The following is a 27,048-nucleotide window of genomic DNA, read 5'->3' as shown; positions in this document are numbered from 1 at the left end:
GTAATCGAAATCCTACTCAACATCTGCACATACAATGTACACGACTTTGATTCAATGATTGTAGTTTTATTCATAATGGGGGAGGGGTCACAGTGAAGGTGGTTAGCAATGTGTGCTCGACGCTTGGATATTGGCCAATAAAGTACCGTTGGTCGATTTAAGAAATTTTGAATTAATTTTCAAAATAAGTGGCGTTAACGAAATTCGAAGTCGCAAAATGGTCTTCATGAATGCTGACCTTGCCTTCCCAAATAGGTTTAAAGTGGGCGTGGTCGGGTCTATAAATTACAACTCTACAGTGGTGCATCACACGTATACAGCTCACGTAAAATAATTTTGTTTTTATTTATTCAACACAAACTGATCCACCATAAAATTAACTATTCATGAAAATCGAAAATAAGTACACGCATCATAATGGCCACACAACTCCGAAACTACTGAAATCACTGACGCCAACAACTACAACAAACATCCTTGCTTAAAGAATGAAACTTGATGCAAACCTTGAATTCGACTTACTTACGTGATATCAGTCAATTATCAATACAATAAACTACAATATGAGCGTAAATACATGTCTTTTCAGAGGAGGAACTAGTTCCCAACACTGCCACGTGACCAGGATATCCCCCTCCTAATGTGACGTCATGGCCTTTCCTTCGCTGTGATCCGCCATGTTTGTTTTCTGACACAATATACGTATTCCGTGTTCGTTTTAACACTAATCTCAATGTCTTTAACACTTAGCGCATTAATTTTTCGAAAGCCAATTTACCAATTCAACCGAAGTGCAAGGGATTTTTCAGGTTAGTTAGGGTGTGTCTGATCGTGGAAATCAGCCATATTTCGTGACTCATCATCAGAAAAAAACATTCAGCCTTCAGATTCACTTCCTGGGTCGTCGCCGATTGAAATATTGGTGTCGGCGAATTCATCTGTTATAGCTGTATGAGTTTATCAAACGAGGAGGAAGAGGATTGCTCCGAACGCTCACAACTCATGGAGACCGTGCCAAATGTTCGTTACAGTGGAACAGGAGGAAGTGTAAATTTTAGTGACCCGCCAGACACGGAAGATGGCGGGATCAGAACCCATATGTATGGCGGCTTTGACAGAACGAGGCCCACTGTAAGTACACGGAGACTTCCTGGTACAACTTTATTTCTTGGTATAATTCATAAGTTGTTTATGCTCGTTCCATAGGTCAGGGATATGTTATGATATATGCGCATACTAAGGAAGTTTGGGCGAAGATTATACGCGTATGTCGCCTTCTTAATGCTTTTATTATTATGAACTAATCCTTTTGATCCCAGACAACTTTAAGTCTGAGTCTTGGTACATTGTTTCAACTTCACAAAGTTATAAATACCCAGGGGGTTTTCTAGAAAAAAAAATCAAGAGGGAGCACTGCAATTCAGCGGAGCCACCAAGTGGGGGGGGGGGGGGGTTAGGGTTCTCCCTGCCAGGGTGTGGAGTTCTAAGTTAAAATGAAGCATTCTATGGCTTCCTTGGGTTCAAAATTACTATCATGTGATCCCTGGTCAATCAGAATTCTATGGTTGCCAGAGGATCTGCTTCCCAGGGTAAGGGGCACATGGCCATGGCATGAGGGCGCTGCACCCCTGTTCCCTTGTTTAAAAACATCCCTGAATAACTACATGTATGTCGGTATTTTAGTTTTTGTTTTCTTATTTTCCTGACTCAAACGTCTTCATGAGTACTTATTGATGTCATTTGTGAACAATGGCTCACAGTGTCTTTCACAACGAGTAGAGGAAATATTGCAATTATTATAAGGGTTCTGCCTTTTGCATAAATGAATAAGTTATCAAACGTCTAATATCTAGATACAATGATGATTTTGTGATGCAAAAAAAAATAATATCAAATTTACACTTGTATAGAGAAGGAAATAATATTTTGCTTTGTTAGAAGCTCACCTGCAATTCAAAAGCACATGTAAGCCAACGACTTATTTAGGCTATCTTTGAAACATACTATTCTAACACTATCATCTGTAAACTCATGACAGGAAATTTCAATAAAGTGCATGCACTTAAAATAGAGATATGTGTTGCCCTTCGTGTATGGGAGCATACAATTTTTTTTTCAATTTGGAGTGAAATGTTTAGGGAGAGGTATAAGAATATTTTAAAACCTTTGCTCTGGAACATCCTCATATTCAAATTCATTTAGTTGACTTTAGTAGAAGCCATTCAGTAATGCCCATTCCCATGAGTCTTTGCTTGTTTTCTCATGACATTGGGCGATTTACTGCAATGTACCTGATAGATGTTCTTATGGGGTGATATGAATAGATCTGCTAAGGCATTGTGCTTGGTCAATTTGTTTTCATTTGAAATTAAACATTTATAAATAGTTTATTTAAAATACAGTCAAGCTGCATGAAACGCAGTGTATCAATGTCCATTCTCCAATTTTAATAGACAAGTCTTGACAGCTTCATTGACAGGGCTGGAACTTCAGAGTTGAGAGAGTTTCTGGTTTCAAGGCCAAATCTGATGAAATGCTTAATCCTGTAAATCTACATGTATGAAAATATATATTTACAGGAATAAATGCAAAAATTATATATAATTCTGAGATTACCTCCAGTGTAACATCAATTCCGTTTTCTTAGAATCTCAAGCAAAAATCATAGTTTAAAGTGATGAACAAGTGTTCACCTTTCAAAATCAAAACATTAAATTTGGCATTTTTATAAGTGTTGCTCTTTTTATAAGAACAACTTGGCATTTTCTGTTTTGACTAGGACAAAAAATATGATTAAAATCATAAATTGAAATAACAATATTAGTGCTACAGTCTGCTAGTGTTGCAATTTGACCTTTGCACTGACGTATGTGACAAATCACTCTCTGTGTTTGGCGATTTCTTACAAAATTTAACCTGCATCTATTAGCAAAAAATAAAATAAAAACAGTAATGCAGTGTTTTTCAGTGAGGTAACGTTGAAGGATTCAGTGTATTATGTTTATTCATCCTTATCCAGTGTAAACGTGCATGGTGCTGTGTGTACACATTTATTTTGTTTCTGATTTCCTTATTCTGGGATTAGAAATTTCAAAATGAAATTGTTTTTGTGGGAAAATTTCAAACAAACTTTGGAAGTGTAATTTATGCCATATACATGTATTGCCTTAAGGCTAATTTTAAGGGTGACCTTTGCTTTTACTTCTGTATTTGAAAATGTCACTGTTTACAATGCCAAACGTAGTAGATCAAAGAAGAAGATACCAAGGCAGCCCTAAAACTTAAAACTTCTAAAATTTCTCGATAACAGACTGTCTGTAGGTTTTGATTACTGGAGAAAAAAGGCCGCCCGAAGACTGAGGTGCCTGTCTGTGAATGACTAAATCTTCAACAACTGCATAATTGATTCTTTTGTTTTACCAGACAACCAGGTTCAAGTTAGCCTATTTCAAAAGAAGTTGATAAAAAGTCATATTGTACGAACATGCTCACACGCTAGTAGCAAAAAAAGAATGAGTCATTATACTGGCCCCATTTACAGCGGGTGCAAGATATTTACATATACCTAACTCCTGCACTTGGTAGGCAATTACCGAGAGACTTTGCAACATCCCCCGACACTTTGCTACATGCAGACGCTACATAAATTCTTTTGACTGGTAGTTTGTTAAGATGTTGTCAATGGGTATTGTATTAATAATATGAGTGTTGTGAGTGTCCCGTTCAATTTCTCGCATAATGGCTGGTCTCATTGCCCTGTTTGCCAGAACACTCATCGCCCAGTCAATCTTTCCCTTGAATCTTCTACTTAGTTTCACCACACCGTCACTATATACCAGTTTCAAATATCCTTCAGAAAAATTTGATAAACTCAACGATTCAGTTGACGAAGGGACATATCCCACCGATGCGACTGAAATCTCGCACAATCCCTTGAACTGTTGCCCTCGTTAGTCTATCTTCCTCTGTTGTCGATCATTCGCAACCGTAGAATAATCTCTATCTCAGTGTCTTCGTCTAAAGGCTTTGACATAATAGCAACAATTGTTCAAAATCAGAAACTGCATTCAAAACTAAACTGCTTTCACGAGGATAATTTAGATAATTTCATTATATGTTAGGGGCGTTTTTAAATATTTGTATCAAATAGGTTTATTATTTTCACAAAACGATCAGAATAGAATTGAACCCATCTGAAACCCTGGTCAGTTGTTTTGATTAACTGTCACGTAGGCATGCATGTCTGTAACTTTATTGCGTCTACAACGATCGTTGGAGCGTCTGGGAAAGTGTCTGGGAATGTTGCAAAGTCCCTCGGTAATTACCTACTGTGTGCGGTAGTTGGTAGGTGTATGTAAATATCTTGTGCTTGCTGTAAACCACCTGTGATGTAAAATCACCGGTCAACACAAAAAAAAACAATTGATAATACCATATTTGGCAGTGTTTGACAACTACCGTATTGGACAGTATCAGTTTTATCTGTAACAACGTGTTCTGTAAAGCTCCTTTATCAGATAGTATTTTACAATCTTACAAAATAAGTGATCATGGTGTCTTCGCCTTGAATTCAAAACAATTAAGCATGATCATGTTCTCGCCTTGAATCACACACCCTAGATCATCAACATCCCTTGTTCTACGATTAATCGTTTGGATATTAAAGGCACTGATATATTCAGTGTTAATGCTAAAAAATGACCTTGGCACACCCTCACATTAATCCTCAACTCGACATCTCCCGCCTGTCCATCAGGCTTAAATTCACCGGCTTAACCCTTGGCATTTAACCTGGGCTCGTGTCATTCGCTCAACCATTCACACCTTAGTGCATAACTAGCCCATGCTTCCATTGCCGAAGCACACTATCTCGCTGCCTCGCTGTATGCACTTAGTATCCCGCAATTCGCAAAATCGCTTTCCGTACTTCCAAAAATGGCTCCAGCAAGAAAGAAGAGATCGTCAAAACGCCCAGCACGCTTTATCAACGACAATGTTACAACTAGTCAACCTACCACAACACGTCAACGCCGAGCAACGGCAGCACGATCAGCCGCCAACGCACCACTTCCAACTATACCACAGACTCAGATCGCCGGAGATCAACCGTCACCAGCGCAGTCTCTACAACCAAACAAAGACAACACCACTGTGACTCCAAATGCATCGAATACTGTTGTTTGCAGATACATTACAAGTCAAGTGTAGATTATTCTCTACCGGTAATACAACACGGGCGTGTTTATAATGGATTAAAAGTGGTCACTGTAATAGAACTTTTTAAACTGCACACTATTTGTGACGCATGAAACGTGTTTTTTACAAAATTGATGTTTTCTCCAATTTCATTTTTAACTGTTTCGACTAACTTAGAAGTCTGGTGAATAAAGAGTGGGTTAGCTGATTCCTTTGAAATTTTCACATCTTGTTCAAATGAACCTCACATAAAGGAATGTCACTACGCTTTTTAAAAAAAATATTTGGTCATGAGTTATCGAAAATGCGCGTTTGGAAAAAAATAAATAAAAGAATAACCTAAAAATAAATTGTGAAATAAACAGTCAGCTGCTCACACGTGCAATGTAAACACCCATTGTTTAAACCATTCAGGGCATAAATTGGAGTTTTTAGTCCCCGTTCGGACGTAGTCCGAAAACGGGGACTTATGTTTTGCCCTGTGTGCGTCCGTCCGTCCGTTCGTCCGTGATCACCTGTATCTCGAACATGCATGGACCGATTAAGTTCAAACTTCACTCATACATCACACATTATATGGGACATATGCACATGCATTTTTTTCATGATCCGATTAACGATAGCCGAATAGCGGCCATTTTAAGGCCGAAAATGCATCAAAATCACACATATTTTCACTATTCCGGACCCGGAACTCAGTTATGCATGGACGGATTTCGTTCAAATTTGGTACATACATTAAACATAATAGGACCTTGATGCACGTCATTTGCAGTTAGTGTGTCTGTGTCTGTGTGTGTGTGTGTATGTGTGTCCGACTGTTCCACTGCTATCTCAAGAACCATACATCAGTTTTTGATGAAACTTGGTGCATAGATGCTCTGGGCCAATGCGCAGATTTGATCAGTTTTTGGTAAAAATCCGTGCATATTAATTACCTAATTTGCATGATAATTAGCTGATTTTTAGCTGTTCCATGATTGTTCCACTGATATCTAAACAACAACTCATTGGATTTTGATGAAACTTTGTACATACATGCTCTGAACTAATGCTAGGTTTTGATTAGTTTTTGGTAATAATCCGTGGATACTAATTACCTAATTTGCATAATGATTAGTCAATTTTGGGTTTTTCCACTGATATCTCAAGTACTAATCATCACATTTCAATGAAACTTAGTACAAAGATGCTCTAGGACAATGTACAAACCTAATTAGTTTGGGGTAAAAATCTGTTCATATTAATTCCCTAATAAGCATAATAATTCATAATTTTTTGGTTCTAATCACATTTCAATTAAACTTGGAAACATAGATTTTCTGTTACATTGCGCAGACCTCATTAGTTTTACACTCAAATCTGTTCATATTAATTTTCTGATTTGCATAATTAGTTTTCAGCTAAGTAATTTCGAATTATATTTAATGTGTCTCCAATACTCTCAGCACATGGGAGTTCTTTCTAAGCTTTCTTTGATTTTTTTTTGGATTGGGTTTGAAATGGCCGACTGGCGGCCATTTTGTTTTAAAGAATTCAGTTCTGGATCCGTATCCGAGACATGTCTGGATTGATCAAGTTTAAACTTCACACACACAAGGTACATCATGTCACAAATAGATATGTGCATTTATTTCATGATCCGCTTAACAATAGCTGAATGATGGCCATTTTAAGGCCGAAAATGCATCAAAATCACGTATTTTCACAATTCCGGAACCTGATCTCAGTCATGCATGGATGGATTTTGTTCAGATTTAGAACAATGTGTTGTACATATGCAGTTGCATTTCGGTCATGATCTGCTTTGAATGTATATGTCACTCAAATATGAACGGAACGGGGACGTGTCATTGACAGTGACTTGTCATTTCAAAGTTACAAGGCTTAGATTGACCAAACTAACATATCTAATGATATAAATACAAACTCTCCTCAAAAGAGTGTTATTGTTCAGTTAGCCACAAAAAAAGGAGTTAAAATGGGAGACCATGAACGAGAGTCGCTACTTTAAAACACACAGAATGGCAAGAATGTTTTTTTTTTGTTCTGAGCATGACACATCCTCTGCACATTCTATAGTTGAAAACCCCCCTCCCCCAAGACCTTACAACACTTGCTCTTTTTATATGTGAGACCCCTGACCTCAACAAGCCTATGCTCATTCTGCAGATGAGACATCCCCCACCTCCAGGACCTTACCACATCTCTGCACATTTTACAGGTGAAATACCCTTTTCCTGGCGCTTACTGCACCTCTGCCCATACAGGGAAGAATTCCTCTAGAGACTTTACAAAATCCTAACCCTAGTTTACAGCTATTTATCCCCTGACCCCCAGAAAGTCCTAACCACACCTACACAGCAAAAAAACTATCCTGTTACCTTAAGTATTTATACTTACATGTACAATAATTTGAGGGTAATTTATATATAGTCAGTATTGTGGTGGAAATAACTATTGACGAATGCATGTTCATTGTTATTATTACTAAACTATATTGTTTATCAAAAATACAGAGTAGTAAAGCAAATATATGTAATGTTATGAGTCTCTGAGTCCTGGTATTGATTTCAGTGAAAGTTCTAATTTGTTTGGACTACAGAGGGCACTGTGCCATATGATTGTTAATATTGTGACCCCTTGTGAATCAGGCCATTCATTTTTGTTTATTATTTACGCTAAACTGAATATATATGATTACGCACTGGTTGAAACATGGTGAAGTTACGGTTACTGCATATAAATCTAGAGTACGAAGCTTGAATGTTAAAAGTACTCTAATCCTCAAGTGACTGATTTAACTAATTTGTGCCACAGCTGTCGCAAATTAGGGAGGTTTTGGCCAATCAAATTGTTGTTGTGATTATGTATTGCTTAATTTGTAGTCAATTTGTTGCATATTAGATATCATGTTTTGGTCACTACTATACTCGCATATACCAAGTTAATCTTTATAGCCACTGTAATTCTTGTATGCGCATTAGGCAATTTAAGACAACCATGATAAAATGCATAGATAAGCCATAGTTATTCATTATTAAATAAGAATTACAATAGCAATATTTTATAAACATTTTGAAGTTTGTCGTCATGCACATATATATATATATATATTCATGATAACTATTACATGTAGTATCTGTCTATTAGTACGTAATAAAATAAATGATTTTAATATTGGGTAATTTTGTATGAAAAATGTAAAAATAAGGCCAGAGCGATAGTACACTGGTTGAAGAGTTTGATTCTTGGAGCTGACTGTTGCCTTCCAAGCATGCGGTATTGGGCTTGGAAGACTGTTAGGCTTGTGCAGTTAGCACCAAAACAAACATTTTAGGAAATACAGCAGTGGCTTCAATATCTGAAAAAGTTGCATAAATACAAAAATATTTAAAAAAAAGGTGTAAATATATGCATACATTATTTGTATGATTATTACTTGGTATTGAGAAAACAATGAATGAAAATGAGTGCAACATGTGTGGACTAATTCCATGTTAAGTTTACATATTTAAATATAGCTTATTATCTCTCTGTGGGAGTTTTGATCTCTGTTTGATATAAGCTACTGACATCTATATGGTTTGCTAGCTACATGTAGCAGTCCCATACCAGTACACTAAAAATAGTCCTGTAGATTTGGCGAACAGTAATAGGTCATGAGAAAAAAAACACTCCATACCTGACCACATGTTGTACGGCATTTTTATGGTATTTCATTATAATTATTCTAGATTTTTGTCAATAATCGTAATTAGTTTTGTTAATAGATAATTAGTTTAATGTCCGATAGTGAGGAATGCGCTGTGTTACTATTGGATACCGACTTTCCAGAGACAGCTTTCGTACAAAATGGACGAGTACACTTTGAAATGGTAATGTATCATTTATGATGTTATATTAAATAGAATTGTTATTGCGGAAATATATAAATCATGTACCTGTAGCAAGCTTAATCAGAGTGTGCAGGGAAATGAAACATTTATAATGCGTTATTTTATAATTAATACATAATAGTGCGTGTCCTACATGTAGGAGATGTATTTGGGTTTTATCACAATTCATTGTTTATAGTATACAATGCCTGTTGTATAATACAAATAAAGACAAAAAATGATTACAAATTGTCACTTATTTTACAATTAGATTTTCTGGACAAAATGAATGGGACAAAAACTGTGTCTGATGATGAAAACTGATGTTAGAACAAGTAATACTTGTATATCAGTTTTATTTGTATTGTGAAACCTGCAAGAATTTGAAGCGACAATAGCTGTAACTATAAATTTTTTTTTTTATTTTTTTTTTTTTTTAATAAAACATTTTCAGTGTCATTAATGACAGTTTGTAACGGTCGTTGCCAAAATGTGGACACTGTAAGCATAGCATACATCATGTATACACATATACATGTATATGTCCAAGTCAGAGGGTTCCACCTTTTGAAATCAAATTTTTAAAAAAGCAAACCTCAGGGATTATGGTACATAATGACAATTTTATCAGGCCCTGGGTGAAATGTCAAATTACCTTGCCATCATTTTCTTATGTTTCCCATCGCGTGACGAATTTCAACAAAATAGCGACTACTCGATTCTTTGTTTTCACATCGCATTCCACGTAACATTAGCCTTCAGCAATTGTGTCTAAAACAATATATGATGATTACATTATATCATCATTTAGTTATTACTACCTCGTATTAATTATGTTTGAGTCACGAAGAATAGTTCCCCGGGAGTCTGTAATAAAAATAAATCCATGTCCTTCATACAAATTCAAGTTGTGTCGTTTTGGTCCTCACTGGTCACCACGTTTCCTGTTGTTTATTGCCAATATTGTTTGGGTCGCAATTCACGTCCCAAATTTTGGTTCTTTGGTTGGCTCTGTTGGATAACCTATCCTATTTTTGGCCTCTGAAAGACAAAGGTGATAAGATAGATTTTTAAGGACGCAGGATTTGTTTAGAGTTTGTTGTATACCAAGAAACATGGCAATGTTGTTTTTTTGTAAATATAGATATATATTGGAACATGTTCTGTTCCAATGAAGGATATTCATATGCAAAACAATTCACTACTGTTAAATCCACTTACTGCAAAAGCCACTCATAGCAAAGCTACTAGTGTTATGAAAAAAAAAATGAACAAAATCGCAGCTATTGTCGCTTTAATAAATTTATTTTCTGCTTTGTGGCTAAATATTAATAACATACTTAATATTCAGTTAAAATGTTATTTGTGTAGCATTCATCGTATAGCAAACATCAATTACATGGTTAGAACATTGATTGAACATGCTGGTTTTGCATTTTATTGAATGAAAGTATTTTACTCTCTACTTTGTCACTCACTATCGTAAGTTTTCTGGAAATGAACCCAAAATTTTGAGCCAGCAGACAAAATTTGAGTCATTTTTCAATTATTAGTCCAAAAAAAATGTTGCTATTTTAATCCCAATCTTCTGAAAAAAAGTGCAGACTATAAGCAGGACTATTTTGAGAATTTATGATGCAAAGAGGGAACTGGTGGTGAAAATTGTTGATTTGATGACAATAAATGGTTTGGATATTAACTGTATGTGGAACTGAAAAGCTTTGGTTATAGCGATGTAGTCATTGTACTCCACCATGTTCAGTTTCGGTCCCATGTGACATACAAGCATGTAACACATGTGAAATATTATTAGCTTGTTGTTACACAACAGCTTAGGCACTTTATAGTGGAACAATTCAGTACATATGTTGTGGCAGCCTCTTAAAATGGTGATTAAGTTAAGTAAACAGGTTGTTTTAGATATGGTTGTACTGCGCACAGCTTTTAAAAAAAAGGCTACAAAGACTATTTATTATGAACTAATTCACATTGCAAAAAGATTGTACCTGATTGGCTACCCAACCTCCAACAAAAAATCAGACCAATCAGAGAACAACATGGTTGTAGGGTTATTTCACAGTATCAAATTCTGCCTTGTATAAACTTTGACTTGACTGCAAATTTATATTCTTTATAGAATTGAATTCAAGCTAAGTAGTGTCAACCATTAAATTTCCACAATTTGATGGGCATTGTCAGAACAAAATTTTGCGACTGCCAATGGATAATAAGTACATAGCAATAGAAAGGAGTACTTTGTACAGTTGTCAATGAGAAAAAAAGAATAAATATTTAATTCAGGAAGCATTGTCTCATTTCAAATGCATTTTTTAGAAATTGCTTACTTTAATTACAATGACTTGTATCCATTTGGAGCTCATCTCCAATAGAACTGCAGACACACCCCTGTCATTTATATAAGTGCATGTATTACAAATAGAGCAAAAATGGTATGCAATCATTTAACTTATTTGTGATCATGGCACAATGTACATTGTGTAAGGTGTGCAGTGTATTGTCTGTCTTTTTGACCAATCACAGTAAGAATTGTGTGTAGAATTTCTTGTTTCATTTGCTGCACAGAAAGCATTATCAGGCATACTTGTGTGAGCAGCAATACATCTGCATATTTTCATGATTTGATATTTCCCATGAACTTTAAACTTTACATTGCAAGACAGGTGGTGAAGCGGTTTCATACAACTTGGAAACCATGTTGTGATGTATGTTTTAACACGTGGTGTTCTCAATGACATGAAAACATTTATCTTAATAATTACTATATATTCATCATAATTTTCATGCCTCGGTTTAACCTTCATTCTTTCAAACCCATTAGTATAGGGCAAAGTTACTTAAATGATTTCACTTCTACATGCATAAATTATCAGTGCTACAGATAATAGTTTTTAAGTCCTATTATTCCTGGTAGTTAACAATTAATTTACCATTTTGGTATTGCCTGTCGTAAAAATATATGGGTTGGTGGGTGTGGTTGTGTGTGACCTTGTTTGTATTATTTTCTCGTTGTTACCAATTTTCTCCATAAACAGTCTCCATAAACAAAGTTTATTTTCTGGTTCATTTTTAATGGGGTAATTAAAATTGGGTTTATAGATGATGGTTACATATGTAAACATACAGTACAGCTTTTATCCAGTCTGTTACACCATACATTTGCACATTTATTGTATTGGTGGCATTTTAATCATGCATTTTATTGCAATACATTGTGACTTTAGTAAACTCAGCCTTGGTTGTTTTTAATGGGTAATTTTTTCAAAGAAATGATCTTGCATTGGTGATTATAGAAGTCGGGTGGTTTTGTTTTTACAGTAAGGGTAATTTGTCACTGGTGGTTATAATGTGTGGTGCACGCATGATGGAAATATGCGACCCTTGTGCTATAAATGTAAGATATGAATAATGACAGGTTGCTCTAAAGTCATACTGTAATTTTAATTTAAAGAAAAAGTGAAATGAAGCAACTTGAAAACTAGACTAGAGTAAAGGTTTTTTGGTGTGAAAGAAAATATTTGCATTATGCTTTGGGTGAATCCAGGTCAAATTATTTTATTTTAGGGCATTGAGTTTAGGCCAACAAAATGTCAAAATGGTTTGAAAATTGCCAGTGATCTGATATATTTAGGGGAGCATGACACAAGAGCATTCCAAGCATTGTGATCAAAATGCTTGAACATTTTGGAAAACTAAATAGAGAATATATTTACCATGTCAACAAATTAGGCCTGATGCCACCAGTATGATGTTCCAAATTTGGAGACCATCCATCTTTCTATAATAGGGTCGCTTAAATGTGCTATCCTGTGGCTGGTCAGACTTTTTATATGCAGACACATGGCCAAGGGTCCTGTAAAGTCCGTGAGCATATGAATTAAGCATGGCCACAAGTTTATGTCTGTCCTCAACTTTGAACTCTGAACTCTTGATCATTATTCTACAATTACTATTATTGTACTAAAAGATTTGATTTACCTGTATATTTTTACTCTTCCAGGGTGTCAGAGAACAGAATGTGGAATCTGATAGTGATGAAGCCTGTAACCGACGGATTCAGCAAGAAAGTTCAACTCGTAGGACTGTGCAGCAACATGACGATGAAGATGATGAAGAGTTGACATTAAAATATGGAGCCAAGCATGTGATAATGTTATTTGCACCTGTATCTTTATGTATGTTAGTTGTTGTTGCTACAGTTGGTGCTGTAACTTTCTATACAGATGATAGTGGTGGAGCCTACTTGTAAGTATTAAAATTGTATCTTTACCCTAGCACCCAAGGAGGTGGCTTTATAGCTGTTGTTGTGTTAGCAAACAAACATTCACTGTATATACATGTAACTGGTCAGGGCTTGAACTGTGATATTCCAAAGGCCCTCTCTGACTCTCAGCAAAAACTTGGGGCTATTTAGATTTGAGGTTTTTTATTGATAAGATATATTGGACTATTTTGAAGAACACTAAGGTATTCAGATGGCACATTCAATCTTTGTGAATTTAGATACCTTATTTCTATCCAAACTGACTTTACACAAAAACTGTCCTGTCACATTAAATTATACAGAAAGAAACAAGCTGAGACAGAAGTGTTCGAACACAATCAATACTGTAGTTTTTGGAATGATTTTACAAGCTTATTGTATTGTTTGTTACAGAATTTACACTCCATTCCATGAGGATAAAGGTGGTGCTGGTACAAAGGCATGGAATGCTTTTGCAAATGCAGCTATTATGATTGGTGTTATTCTTGTCATGACTATCTTCCTTGTCATTCTCTACAAAAAGCGATGTTATAAAGTAAGCACTAAATTTCATTGTAATGCCAAACTTTTTATTATCCCTTGTTTCGCGAACCCGCCGAATGAACAGGAGCCGAAAATGAAATAAAAATAACATTTTATTTCAGCGTAATTTCTCGTGCCCGCTGACTTGTAAGCGCAAAAAAAAATGCTAAAAAAATATTATTGTTATCTTCATTTTTTTACCACCCCGCCACATAACAAATCCAAGTTGCATTTTTGTGGGAGTATCATGATCAAAGTACCGAAGTCTATAAATAAATAAAATTTTATTTCATTTCTTCTCTCTGATCAATGATCTCATTTACAATTCTTTGAGAATTACACAAATCTAATGGAAAAAAAGAATTAATTTTATTTTTGTTCAGCCCTCCTCAAAAAAATTGCCTTATAAAAACTCGAGAAACAAGGAATAAAGAAAGTTTAGCCTAAACAAAATAAATGAAGAAAAGAGGGGGGACCGAAAATGGGAGGGGAGGGGATTACTTGTAGCGTATTGATGATTGATCTATATTATCCATTTCAACTAGTAAGTGTAATTTATTGACCTGCAATTTTATGCTTACCTGGAACTGATGATAGAAATAGTATATTATTTTGTACAGCCTATTCATGCAAAAATTCATGCATATCGGTAGCCTTAATAACAGAACATAATCTTTAGTGCATATTGTTGTGATGTACATTGTATTTGTATCACTATAATTTTTCATACACAGGTTATTAAACATGCTTTTCGATTGTGAAACTAGATCAACATCCGAGTAAAATATAATCATTTCTGAGTAGTCCACCACTACATGTATCTTGAATGTACCTCATGCACATCTACTGATGTGTCACTCAAACCTTGTCCTGTAGGTGCTCATCACTACCTCAGTGATAAATGCTAAGTGATTCTGTGCTGCTGTACTTTGTGAAATATTTTACCTGTAAACTTGTGACAGTATAATTGTCAATATTCGTGTAACGACTTTCCCTTACAGTTTATACATGGTTGGCTGATTGTATCCTCACTGATGTTATTGTTCTTGTTCACCTACATCTATTTACAGTAAGTATTGAAGCAACTTGCATACTTTGTCGTAAACTTGAGCCATTAGAGTATAGTTATTGAGAAGTTTATTACTATAATACAAGATGTTAATTTTGTGAAATATTATTTGAAATTTATTTTCAGGATATTTTCAATAGATTATCACAAGTGATTAGTAAAACCTTTCGGTCATTCGTGCCTGATAGTTCCATGTAATGTGGAATCGCTTACTGGCTTTGCTTTGGTTAATTGCAAAATTCAGGACAAGCAACCATGACCTTAAAATTGAGAAAGGCAGACATAATAATGTGCCGCTGGATAAAAGAACATGTGATATGTGCAGCCAAAATATAGTTGAGGATGAGCAACATTTTGTCATGAAATGTCCAGCTTACAGTCACCATAGGGACAAATTATTCCTGACTGCACAAAATAAAGTTCCAAATTTTGATAAAGAAAATAGTCAGAATAAATTCATTTTGATTATGGCAAACCATACTCTAGCACCAGCCTTAGCTGTCTTCCTAAAAAACAGCTATGGAACAAAACAGCAACAACTATCAGTGTATTAGGCTACATTTTGTGTTCATTCTATATTCTGTATTCACCATTGGCTGCAAATTGTCTTTATTGTTTTTGATTTGTTTTATTTTTTTAGAAAAGTTTTTATTTTTTGTTTTATTTTTTAGATTGTAGTTTTTTTTAATTTCTTTCTGTAAGACCCTTTTTATCCTTTCCTAAGGATTGTATGCGTCTAATATAAAATAAATAAATAAATAAATATATGGTCGCTGACACAAAGTCCAATTTCAGCGTTTTACATGTACTATTAACTACTTGATTAGTGAAGGTGAAGCTTTAACAGCTATCATAGGAGTAAAACATGTTGGCATTTATTTTGTGATACATACATTCGCTAAAAGTTACTAAAGCATGTACCGGTAGCTGTGGGTTCATAGCTCTTCTTGTGTCTGTCTTTAGTCTTTGTGATGGTGATTTAGTCATTTCTGATACATTTTGTGTCATTAAATTTGCTATTTTCAGGACACAGAAGAGCTACGTTTCCTCCATAGACTTGCATAACACAAACGTGTGACAACAAATGATATCGAAAATAAAAGTCGATTACCTTTGTTGCACCTTAACATCTAGAAAACTGTACCTTATGCTGTTGTATTTATTTCTTTTGAACATATTAACTATGATACATATATTGAATTGCAGAGAATTGTTGAGTACCTACAATGTGCCTATGGATTATATAACGCTGACCATTTTCATGTGGAATTTCGGCGTGGTTGGGATGATGTGTATACATTGGAAGGGACCATTACATCTACAGCAAGCCTATTTGATTATAATCTCTGCATTGATGGCGTTAGTGTTTATCAAATATCTACCAGAGTGGACAACTTGGGTTATTCTTGGTGCTATATCCATATATGGTATGTCTAAACTAAGTGTGAAATCACATTCTTTCTCTCCTTGAGCAATAATGGTTAGTGTGTTTATTAGCTTTAGAAGATGTTTCCTTTCATATCTCAGCACATGCCTATATCATGCTGTAAAAGTAGATTCTCCTTCCACCTAGAAATTTTAATTAAAAATTGATAACATAATCACATCACTAAGCATTATGTACAGGTAATGCAATTTATTAGTCCCCGTTTGGACGCAGTCCGAAAACGGGGACTTATGTTTTGACCCCCGTGTGTCCGTGCGTGCGTGCGTGCATGCGTCCGGACCTGTATCTTAGAAATGCCTGGATGAATCACAATCAAACTTCACACATACATCATACATGATATTATACATATGCACATCATTTTTTTTCACGATCTGATTCAAGATGGCCGAATGGTGGCCATTTTTGTGCTAAAAATCATCAAAATCAAGCATTTCTCTACTATTTACAGATGGATTTTGTTCAAACTTGGTATATACATTAGACATTATAGGACCTTGATGCACATTTTAAGATGGCCAAATGGCGGCCATTTTTGTGCTAAAAAATCTTAAAAATCAACCATTTCTCGGCTGTTTACAGATATATTTTGTATATACATTAGACATTATGGGACCTTGATGCAAATAATTTTGTTTTTCAGATAAGATTCAAAATGGCCGACTAGTGGCCATTTTGTTTTAATGAATGTGGTTCTCATGCCATATCTCTGACTTGCTTTCACTGATTATGTTTAAATTTTATATATTCATTATACATCATGTCATAGATAGACAGATATTTTAGTTTGACGATCCTATTCAAAATGGCCAAATATTGGCCATTTTTGTGCTAAAAAAATCATCAAATATCAAGCATTTATGGATGGATTTCATTCAAACTTGGTACATATATTAGACATTACAGGTTCCTGATGCACATCATTTATTTTTCAGATCGTATTCAAAATGGCTGTCTGGCGGCCATTTTGTTTTAATGAATGGGCTTCTAGACCCATATCTCCGACTTGTTTTGACTGATTATATTCAAATTTTAAATATTCATTATACATCATGTCATAGATAAACAGATATATTGGTTTGACGATCCTATTCAAAATGGCCATATGGTGGTCATTTTTGTGCTAAAAAATCATCAAATATCAAGCATTTCTGGCATATATGGATGGATTTCGTTCAAACTTGGTACTTACATTAGACATTACGGTTTCCTGATGCACATCATTTTATTTTTCAGATTGGATTAAAAATGGCTGACTGGCGGCCATTTTGTTTTAATGATTGGGTTTCTAGAGCCATATCTCTTAAATGCTTTGACTAATTATATTCAAATTTTATATATTCCTTATACATCATGTTACATATATACATGTATTCAAAATGGCTGATTTTGAATGCTGTTCCAGAGCAATATCTCTCAATATGGACAAGTACTTGTTTGACGATCAGATACAAATGTCAATCATTTTAATGTTAAAAAATCATATTCCTAACATGGTTTTATTCCAGCTATATTACTATAAACAAAACTATATATCTTAAATTTGATAACTAACGGGGATTGTGCCATGCATGGCTTGTTATTCATGAAGACAATTCCAGCAAACAAAGAAATAAGAATAAAAACTAGAATATTAGGGTAGCGAAAGATGTATGTATAATTTTTGTGTCATTGAATAATTTAGCTAGGTCTTTGGTCAGGCAGTAAACTACCTTGGGATTTACAACAAAAAAGCAGCAATGAAGTAATGCGAATGAGTTGAAATTGTTGTTATTGTTTGTGAATGTACCGGTAGTCAAGATTTGTTACAATACTCTAAATGCATTAATTATTCACGGGGTTTTAATTTTTTATTATTGCTGATAAATTAAATTTTTCTTTCCTTGACAAATTCATGAAACTAAAACAAAGTGAATATGCTCAAAACATTAAAATAGCAAAAATAAATGGTTTTACAGTATGTTGATTACAGTGTATGTTTTATGTTGACAGATCTTGTAGCAGTGTTATGCCCTCGTGGTCCTCTAAGAGTTCTTGTTGAGACTGCACAAGAAAGAAATGAACCAATATTCCCGGCACTGATTTATTCATGTGAGTATTGGTATTGCTGTGAGGCTATGCGTTTAACGAGTATTTTTGACTCCCATGTGCGAAGCACAAAATGGGAGTCTTTGCAGTTAGTGTGTCTGTATGTGTGTATGTGTGTGTGTGTGTATGTGTGTATGTGTGTGTGTATGTGTGTATGTGTGTCCGACTGTTCCACTGCGTGGTGCATAGATGCTCTGGGCCAATGCGCAGATTTGATTAGCTTTTGGTAAAAATCCATGCTCGTTAATTACCTAATTTGCATGATAATTAGCTAATTTTTAGCTGTTCTATGACTGTTCCACTGATATCTAAAGAACCACTCATTGGATTTTGATGAAACTTGGTACATAGATGCTCTGAACATATGCGCAGATTTGATTAATTTTTGGTAAAAATTCGTGCATATTAATTACCTAATTTGCATGATAATTAGCTATTTTTTAGTGGTTCCATGACTGTTCCACTGATATCTAAACAACCACTCATTGGATTTTGATGAAACTTGGTACATAGATGCTCTGAACTAATGCTAGGTTTTGATTAGTTTTTGGTAATAATCCATGGATACTAATTACCTAATTTGCATAATGATTAGTCAATTTTCGGTTTTTCCACTGATATCTCAAGTACTAATCATCACATTTCAATGAAACTTGGTACATAGATGTCATACGACACTGCACAGTCCTGATAGTTTTTATGGTAATATCAGTACATATTAATTACTTAATTTGCATAATTAATTAATTTTCAGCATTTGATATAAGTAGTTAGCATTACATTTCAATGAAACTTGGTACTTACATACTCAAGGACTATGCAGAGATTGATTGTTTTCGATAAATATTTGTGCATATTAATCACCTAATTTGCATAATTAGTTAATTTTCAGCTTTTCCACGGGTATCTCAAGTACTAATCATCGCATTTCAATGAAACTTGGTACATAGATCCTTTAGGACTATGCAGAGACCTGATTAGTTTTAGGGTAAATAATTGTGCATATTAATTACCTAATTTGCATAATTAATTTTCAGCTTTTCTACTGATATCTAAAGTACTAATCATCACATTTCAATGAATCTAGAATTATGCAGACCCAATTAGTTTCCGGTAAATATTTGTGCATATTAATCACCTAATTTGCATAATTAACCAACTTTCACATTGATATCTCAGGTACTATACATCACATATCAATGAATGTACATGGATGCTGTAGGACAATAGACAGACCTGAATAATTGTGGGTTAAAATCTGTACATATTAATTACCTAATTTGCATAATTAACCATTTTTAAGCTTTCACACTGATATCTAAAGTACCGTAAAAACTCCAAAATTTCGACCGGTTTTAAATAATTGGTGTTAGAAATGTGACGTGTTTTTAGAGTCAAAATTAAGGTGCATTTTCGGACGGTCGAATTTTTCAGAATAGAAATCAGTAAATGAAAAAATGGGGATGATAGACAGTGTGCTTCATTAGTTTTTAAAAAATGCAATGTCCGTCAATTGACGTAAACTTCCTCATGTTTCACGGTAAAAGCAAAGGTCGTGGCCGAGTTGTAACTCAAAATCTAAACAAAGTCATCAATCAGTATTATGACAAGCAAAACAAAACATCAAGACGCGGAGAAGAGGTCAGCACAAAACTAATAGGTCAAAAGACAAAGCTGTCTCGCACTACCTAGGAAAACTTGCGAATGTTCGAAGTACAGGTACCCATTGGACAAAAGATACATGGAAGTTTAGCAAACGATCTCCCTGACCCAGTGCAATGTATCCGGTTAGAATCAAAGCTCACGTGTCCCTTATTTGAGGGACCAAATTCTGCCGTAAATTCGCCCCTGGATTAAAAAATAAAATGGGATTTAAGAAAATAAAATGGGACTTTTAAGGTGTATTTTGGCGTCATTTTTCGGACATTTCAATCAATCCTGCCGGCTAAAATAGAGTCTAAGTTTTACCGTAGTCATTGACGTCTGTCTATTCAAGAGTACACGTGTATGATTTTTATCGTGACTAGCGTGAGCGGGTAAGCTTCCTTTCGAGAATGAGCTGTTATCACTGTGAACAATGTTAAATTATTCTTCAGATGACCAGTTTATTTTTTAAAAACAACTAATTTTTTTATTTAAAAAAAATCATGCCGTTTTCGCATCAAAATCTAAGCCAAAATATCGTACTACAACATCAATCTCTTCCGCATTGCGTTCAATAACATTAACATATTTAAATAAGCTATGGTAATTTGAACACGTTGGCATCATCCAGCTTTTTGATTGGTTAATTAGCGATTTGACCTATTTGACCTAAGAGAACATGGCGGATATCCTACAGCATCAAACGTTTATACGAGACCGGAATCATTCGCTTACGATGAAACTAAGTTGACTTTTATTTGTATTTCATAACCATTCAACAAATTTATTTTGTGTACATTATTATAATCACTACTGAGTACAGTAATAATCAACAATTCAGAAACGCAGCATGCCGAGATTTTTGTGTTCGTTTTTATTTGAAACTTCGTTTATTTAGAATATATTTTCGTTACCAATAAAATAAAAATCTCTCAGTCAATCAGAAACCCGGATTCATGCCTTCGAGGAAGGTCCCGTTTGAACGCTCACATCGGTTTTTTTTTCGTTTGAGGGAAAACTAAAACTGGTCGCAATTTTCTAATAAGAATGAGTCGGTAAAAATTTTTAGTGGAGTCGAAAATTTGGAGGTAAATAAAACACCGAAACCCGGCAAATAAACAGGCGGTCGAATTTTTAGAGGGGTCGAAATTTTGGAGTTTTCACGGTACTAATTATTCCATTTCAATGAAACTTAGTACAAAGATGCTCTAGGATAATGTACAAACCTAATTAGTTTGGGGTAAAAATCTGTTCATATTAATTCCCTAATAAGCATAATAATTCATAATTTTTTGGTTCTAATCACATTTCAATTAAACTTGGAGACATAGATTTTCTGTTACATTGCGCAGACCTCATTAGTTTTACACTCAAATCTGGTCATATTAATTTTCTGATTTGCATAATTAGTTTTCAGCTAAGTAATTTCGAATTATATTTAATGTGTCTCCAATACTCTCAGCACATGGGAGTTCTTTTTAAGCTTTCTTTGATTGATTCTCTAAAACCACTGGATCAATAGAATTAATGTTCTTCATAAGCTTGAGTACTGAGTACTGTTCCACTGATTATTCACTGTCCACTGTAGTCGAATATTTCACCTTCATGGTCGTTGCTTGGGTGGCCATAATTGGCTGATAAATATAGCACATGCTATATGCTATATTATGCTATATTATATTTGCTATATGTGGATGATAGTTATTCATTTTCTCCACATATTTTTGATATTTCTGACAATTCAGTTGAAATGTAATGTTCCTATGTTTTCACTTTTTAGCTTGGATGTAACACATCAAGTGATCGCTTCTAAATTGCCGTGGGGTCATTATGATAGGAGGTTCATATGTGTGTTCAAATCTGTACTAAATCCAGATATTTTCATCTCAAGACATGTTTTGAATGCAAAAACCATTCACCTACTTAGGTTTCCAATAACACAAACCTATTTGTTTATGAAATTTAAGATTCCCTAGTTTTCAAATTGATATATTCTTTTCTTCATTATTTCTTTAGCCACAATGGTTTGGTTAGTAGGAATGGCCGACAATAATCCCGAGCAGAGACCAAAAAGGAAAAAGAAAAAGTCCAACAAAAAAACGGAACTTGAACAACCAATAAGGGAGCCTGGTAAGCGTCATGGTAAGAAAGTTGGAACAACTGATAGGTATACATTGTGCAGTGTTGCCAGGCTGTATGCATGCAGTTACTAACCTGTGTTAACCCCTCTATCGTTTTTCTAACTTTACCTTTTTTTATAATATTTATTTTATTTTAACTTGTGAATTGTTAGTATTGTAATTATCTTGTGTAGATATAAAATACCATGTTTCCTGTATCAGAAGACAAATTTCAGTTTTATTACTTAAGTAGTTATTCTTGTAAAAAAGGTTTGTCCTGCAAAATGAAAATGGTTTGCAGTAGCTAACAATAATAAGAATGTTTACATTCATTTTGTCTGACTTGATGTTTTAGACCCATGTGCTTCTAATAGCGGAAATATGGTATCATTAACATATTACGTCACTCCCATTTCACTGTCATTTCCTATCTCTTTGCTGTCAATTCTATGTTGCATTCAGCTTGCTTATTAATATTCATATGCATGATAATTAATTACTGAGATTATGATGATTGTGATCACATGAATGCCTATCCTATGGTGGCCATTTTTTGTGCTAACAAATCATCTCAAAAATCTGGCATTCCGGAACCGGATCTCGGTTGTTTATGGATGGATTTTGTTCAAACTTGGAACATACAGTATTTTGTCCATGTCATTTGTTTTTCAAATCGGTCATTTTGTTTTAATGAATATGGTTCGAGAGCCACTTTGACATGCTTTGACTGATTAAAACTATAAACAAAAATATACATCTTAAATTTGATAACTAATGGGGACTGTGCCATGCATGGCTTGTTTACAGTGTTTTATCTTTTAGGTTAATTTATTCCTTGATTTAATTATAAAAATTTAAAATCAGTTCTTTCTGAGTATGAACATTAGTTTAATAAACCTGTGTGATCATTAGAATTACCGCAAGCATGTTCTATTTTAAAATATATGCTGCTGTCCATCTCAGCCAGCCATGGTTCATTTCATTCGACTATTGTCTCACCCTTATACCTTGGCAGAATTTTTCCAATAAACCTGTATTCATATCGCTATCGCCAAAATCAAACAACAGCAGTATGTGCCCTCATGTGTTGCCATAGTGAATTGAATGTGAAGCCGCATGTTTTTACCAGTTAGCTGTGATGTAATATAAACAGTTTTTAAGTTTTTTTTCCAGCATCAGATATTTAGGTATTAGAACAGTGATGTAAATAATTATACATGTAATACATGTACCATTCTCACTCAACAATAATCAATGTTTTTCTCATGTTTATACAATCCACCACGATGATTTCATGTCATAAACAGGATCTTTATCGCACATCACACCATGGTCAATTGCACACCCTATAAATCCCAGTCTATTATAAATAATTAATTTGGGGGATTGAAACAAGGCTAGAGAATTTATAACAAAAATGGACAACACATTGTAATGATTTGTGACTTAAGAGATTTAATTGTTATGGCAGATGACGCCTTGAATGAGGATTTGGATGAGGGTGGTTTTACAGACTGGTCAAATCGTCAACCCATACAAACACCAACTGACCCAAGAACACAAAGTGTGGAATCTGTAGATGCTAGAGCTGCCGCCAGTGCATTGAGACGATCAGCAAGTAATGAACGACCAAGAGACACGACCGCAACTCTGGATTTAGAAGAAGAAGAAGAACGTGAGTTGAATTTCAACTTTTGTCAATAAGAACTTATAGCTGGTGACCATTAAACTTTCCCTTCCCATTTCTAGATTTTGTTTAAATGTTAGTACAAAGGCAGGATATAGTGGTTCATCGTCGTCAACTTTACATTTTTGACTTCTGCTTAAAAACCAGAACAATACCTTCAATTCTTTAATTTAAGTGAATATTTTTGGTAAAATTTGTTATTTTTGATTTGTTATTGAAAATGGGTAGCCCAATTGCTTTGATAGTTTATATGTAGACACCTTTGATGGACCTCAGTCAGATTGATTTGGTTCATTCCACTATCAGATTCATTCATTTAGTTTTGATAACACCAATTCTTATTTTAGTGAACATCCTTTTATCTTGAAAATGGCTAGACTGATTGATGTGATATTCCTTTCTCATTATGCATCTCAAACAGCAGAGCTATATCAGCTCACAAGCTAGTCTGTATTTGTTTTTGTATTTTTTAAAGTTTTGTGATAGGCGTATGAATCAAAATTTTTATTAAATGATGCTATTCAATACATGCATTGAAGGTTTAGATCAACAGACTTCCTCTCCTCTGAAATAGAAAACAAACTGTATGTTACCTGAACGCAAAATTGCGAAAAAATGTGTGAGGCGCAAAATTCAATATGATACTCACAATGACTGCCTGAAATTTCAATTTAGTTCTGATCCCAATACATTCATTTTCAATCCCACCTGGTGTTCAAGATGTACTAACTAATTCACGACTGTACAAGTTTGTTAGTAGGGGCACTTATGGTATTACAGCTCCTAAGAAATTGTGGAGCTCAGTATTGTTGCTTTCTCGTTATCTGTAGGTGGTGTGAAGCTTGGATTAGGTGATTTCATCTTCTACAGTGTTCTTGTTGGAAAAGCCTCTTCTTACGGTGACTGGACAACAACGCTTGCTTGTTTTGTTGCTATACTCATTGTAAGTATCATATCCGGTAAAGTACCCACCTTTTACTTTGCATAATTTGGGGTCACATTTACTAAAATGCCCACCACCTCTTTCAAAATGTTTTACTATTCCGACCTAAAAAAATTTGCACGAAAAACAAAACTATGTTTTGTATGGTATAGGCTCCATCTGTGAATGTGTCCAATATCTTTTCTTGGGCAGGCCTTGCCCAATTTTGTTCAAAGCAGGCACAAAGACAATGCGTAATAGTATACATGTACACCTTAATTTAGTTTTTTCTATAAAAAAAAACGCCATGTCAGTTTCTCAGGCATGCTTGGGCCGATTTCATTCATGTATTGTCATTTCCAGCGACTTGTTTCGATTTGTTTTGAATACTTACCATGTGAAGTTTTGATAATATGAGCTTTTGCTTCCTTGGAATATGACAGGGCCAGTTCTTGTGAAGTTTGCATCAAATATTCTACCTGAATGTATGTTTTATTTTGCAGGGATTGTGTTTGACTCTGTTATTGTTGGCTATTTTCAAGAAAGCTTTACCAGCCTTACCAATCTCCATCACGTTTGGTCTCATATTCTACTTCACTACCAGATATTTGGTGTCACCATTTACTGATACTTTAGCAAGTCAGCAGGTTTATATATGATACATGTTGTCGGAAGGCGCTGTTTGATTTTTTGAATGCTCTCATCATCTTTGCCACCTCTACATTTTGCACATTTATGTGTGTTTAATTCTAATTTCTTTTTGATTTTTGACCAAAGGTATGTTCAGTAGTTCTCCACTTATATGTATGAAAAAACAATTATGCTGATTTATTTTCTGAGAGGTGAAAAAAAAAAAGACTTGGGCATTCAAAATGTTAAACATTACCCTCATGGAAGGCTACCGTACTTTACTTGGACAGGAAGTTCTGTAACAAATATAATCCAGTGACAGTACATTTATTTACCCCAGTACATTTTGCATGTAACAAGACACAAGTCAGTTAAAATAATTAAGACATAAAAAAACAGCTAAGGCCAAGAAAAACTCTGTTTTCTGTTCCACTTGCTTGCCTGCCAAACTCCAATGCTAGGAACTGATCTGTTTTCTTTCCTGGCTTGAAACTATTTGAATCTAGGAGGCAGTATTCTAACTTCATATAGTTGTACAGATATGACATATTTTTGCTGTCTGAACTGGAATGTATCAATATGTGTGAATTAAGTAATTGAACTTGTTGCACCATGAGTCATGTTACTCTGTCTTTCTTCAAATCACAGATATGTACAAACATCTATGTACACATGTCTAAATCCTTACTATAAATCTGAACATATTAGGTTTATAGTAAGAAATTTGAAAGATTTAGGAAAGTAATCCAAAGCAAAATCATAACAATGATTGTTTGTCCTCATACTCACCTAGCACCAATGCCATATTTGCTCTTATTAAAAGTGCATCTGAATTGCATAGAAACCAGAAATTACATACTGGATTATTAAAACGTGACTTTATTTTGACCATAGACATTCCTCTGTCATATACAAAAGCACATGCATTACTAATAGAGCATATGATAAATTGGCAGAAATATATTAGATTGGCCATGTGGCTGCCATACACATTATCAACAACATCTAATTGTCTGAGTAAATATATCAGATTTTTTTTATAGTCAATGCTGGAAATGTTATATACATTGCTTAAGTGTTTTATGTACAATGCTGTTTTTCACAGTAAAACAACATTTTCAATTCAACGTATGGCTGATACATTTTTTTGAAAATAGCAATATTATTTTCTGCAGATAGAATGTTACGATTTTATCTAAATATTTAAATACAAGTACTTGCTGTGAGGATTCTCCTTTTAACAGTGTGTAATCCTGCCATATTTTAGATTTATTCATACATATCAATTTCACGCTAAAGAGGTTCGGTGGAGCCATGAGATTCTAATTTGACTTTCTACCATTACTTGTGACAGATTTTATACATATAGTTGTGATAGATATCTGGAGTTTAATAAAATTGTAATACAAAAAAACAAAAACAATTTTGGAATCACACAGAACCATTCCAAATATGTAGACTTTTTTAAAAACTTTGTTGTTTTTCATTGCTTTGATGGATTACTAGGACACCACAGTCCATATTAAAAGTAATACTAGGTATAAAAGTCATCGCCGCAATTAA

The 27,048-nt window shown here is 34.5% G+C and overlaps 1 protein-coding gene across 3 annotated transcripts; it reads left to right on the top strand.

The window, feature by feature from the left end:
• The first annotated feature begins 662 nt into the window (after positions 1 to 662).
• LOC100369635 (presenilin-1) lies at positions 663 to 26,256 on the top strand. 3 transcript variants are annotated; one of them, XM_002738700.4, is made up of 10 exons: positions 663 to 1,131; positions 13,093 to 13,337; positions 13,750 to 13,891; positions 14,880 to 14,947; positions 16,154 to 16,374; positions 18,387 to 18,485; positions 22,143 to 22,268; positions 23,718 to 23,921; positions 24,764 to 24,876; positions 25,359 to 26,256. In XM_002738700.4, exons 1-10 carry the CDS (start codon positions 952 to 954, stop codon positions 25,512 to 25,514), a joined length of 1,554 nt encoding a protein of 517 aa, XP_002738746.1. In that variant the 5' UTR covers positions 663 to 951; the 3' UTR covers positions 25,515 to 26,256. The 3 variants fall into 3 exon arrangements, with proteins under 3 accessions (XP_002738746.1, XP_085349637.1, XP_085349641.1); XM_085493511.1 differs by having other exon boundaries at positions 669 to 1,131; positions 22,143 to 22,256; positions 25,359 to 25,837; XM_085493515.1 differs by lacking the exon at positions 663 to 1,131 and adding an exon at positions 8,875 to 8,910 and having other exon boundaries at positions 25,359 to 25,837.
• Positions 26,257 to 27,048: the final 792 nt, after the last annotated feature.

The sequence above is a fragment of the Saccoglossus kowalevskii genome, chromosome 2, assembly GCF_978046115.1.
Source record: "Saccoglossus kowalevskii chromosome 2, keSacKowa6.1, whole genome shotgun sequence".
NCBI classification, from domain to species: domain Eukaryota; kingdom Metazoa; phylum Hemichordata; class Enteropneusta; family Harrimaniidae; genus Saccoglossus; species Saccoglossus kowalevskii.
This window is presented reverse-complemented; position numbering and strand designations above follow the sequence as displayed.

Excerpts from the sequence above, each read along its gene's own strand:
- LOC100369635 (XM_002738700.4), top strand. The coding sequence starts at position 952 with ATGAGTTTATCAAACGAGGAGGAAGAGGATTGCTCCGAACGCTCACAA. Across the intron at positions 13,338-13,749 it reads GATAGTGGTGGAGCCTACTT|AATTTACACTCCATTCCATG; the intron begins GTAAGTATTAAA and ends TGTTTGTTACAG. Across the intron at positions 18,486-22,142 it reads CCCGGCACTGATTTATTCAT|CCACAATGGTTTGGTTAGTA; the intron begins GTGAGTATTGGT and ends TTATTTCTTTAG.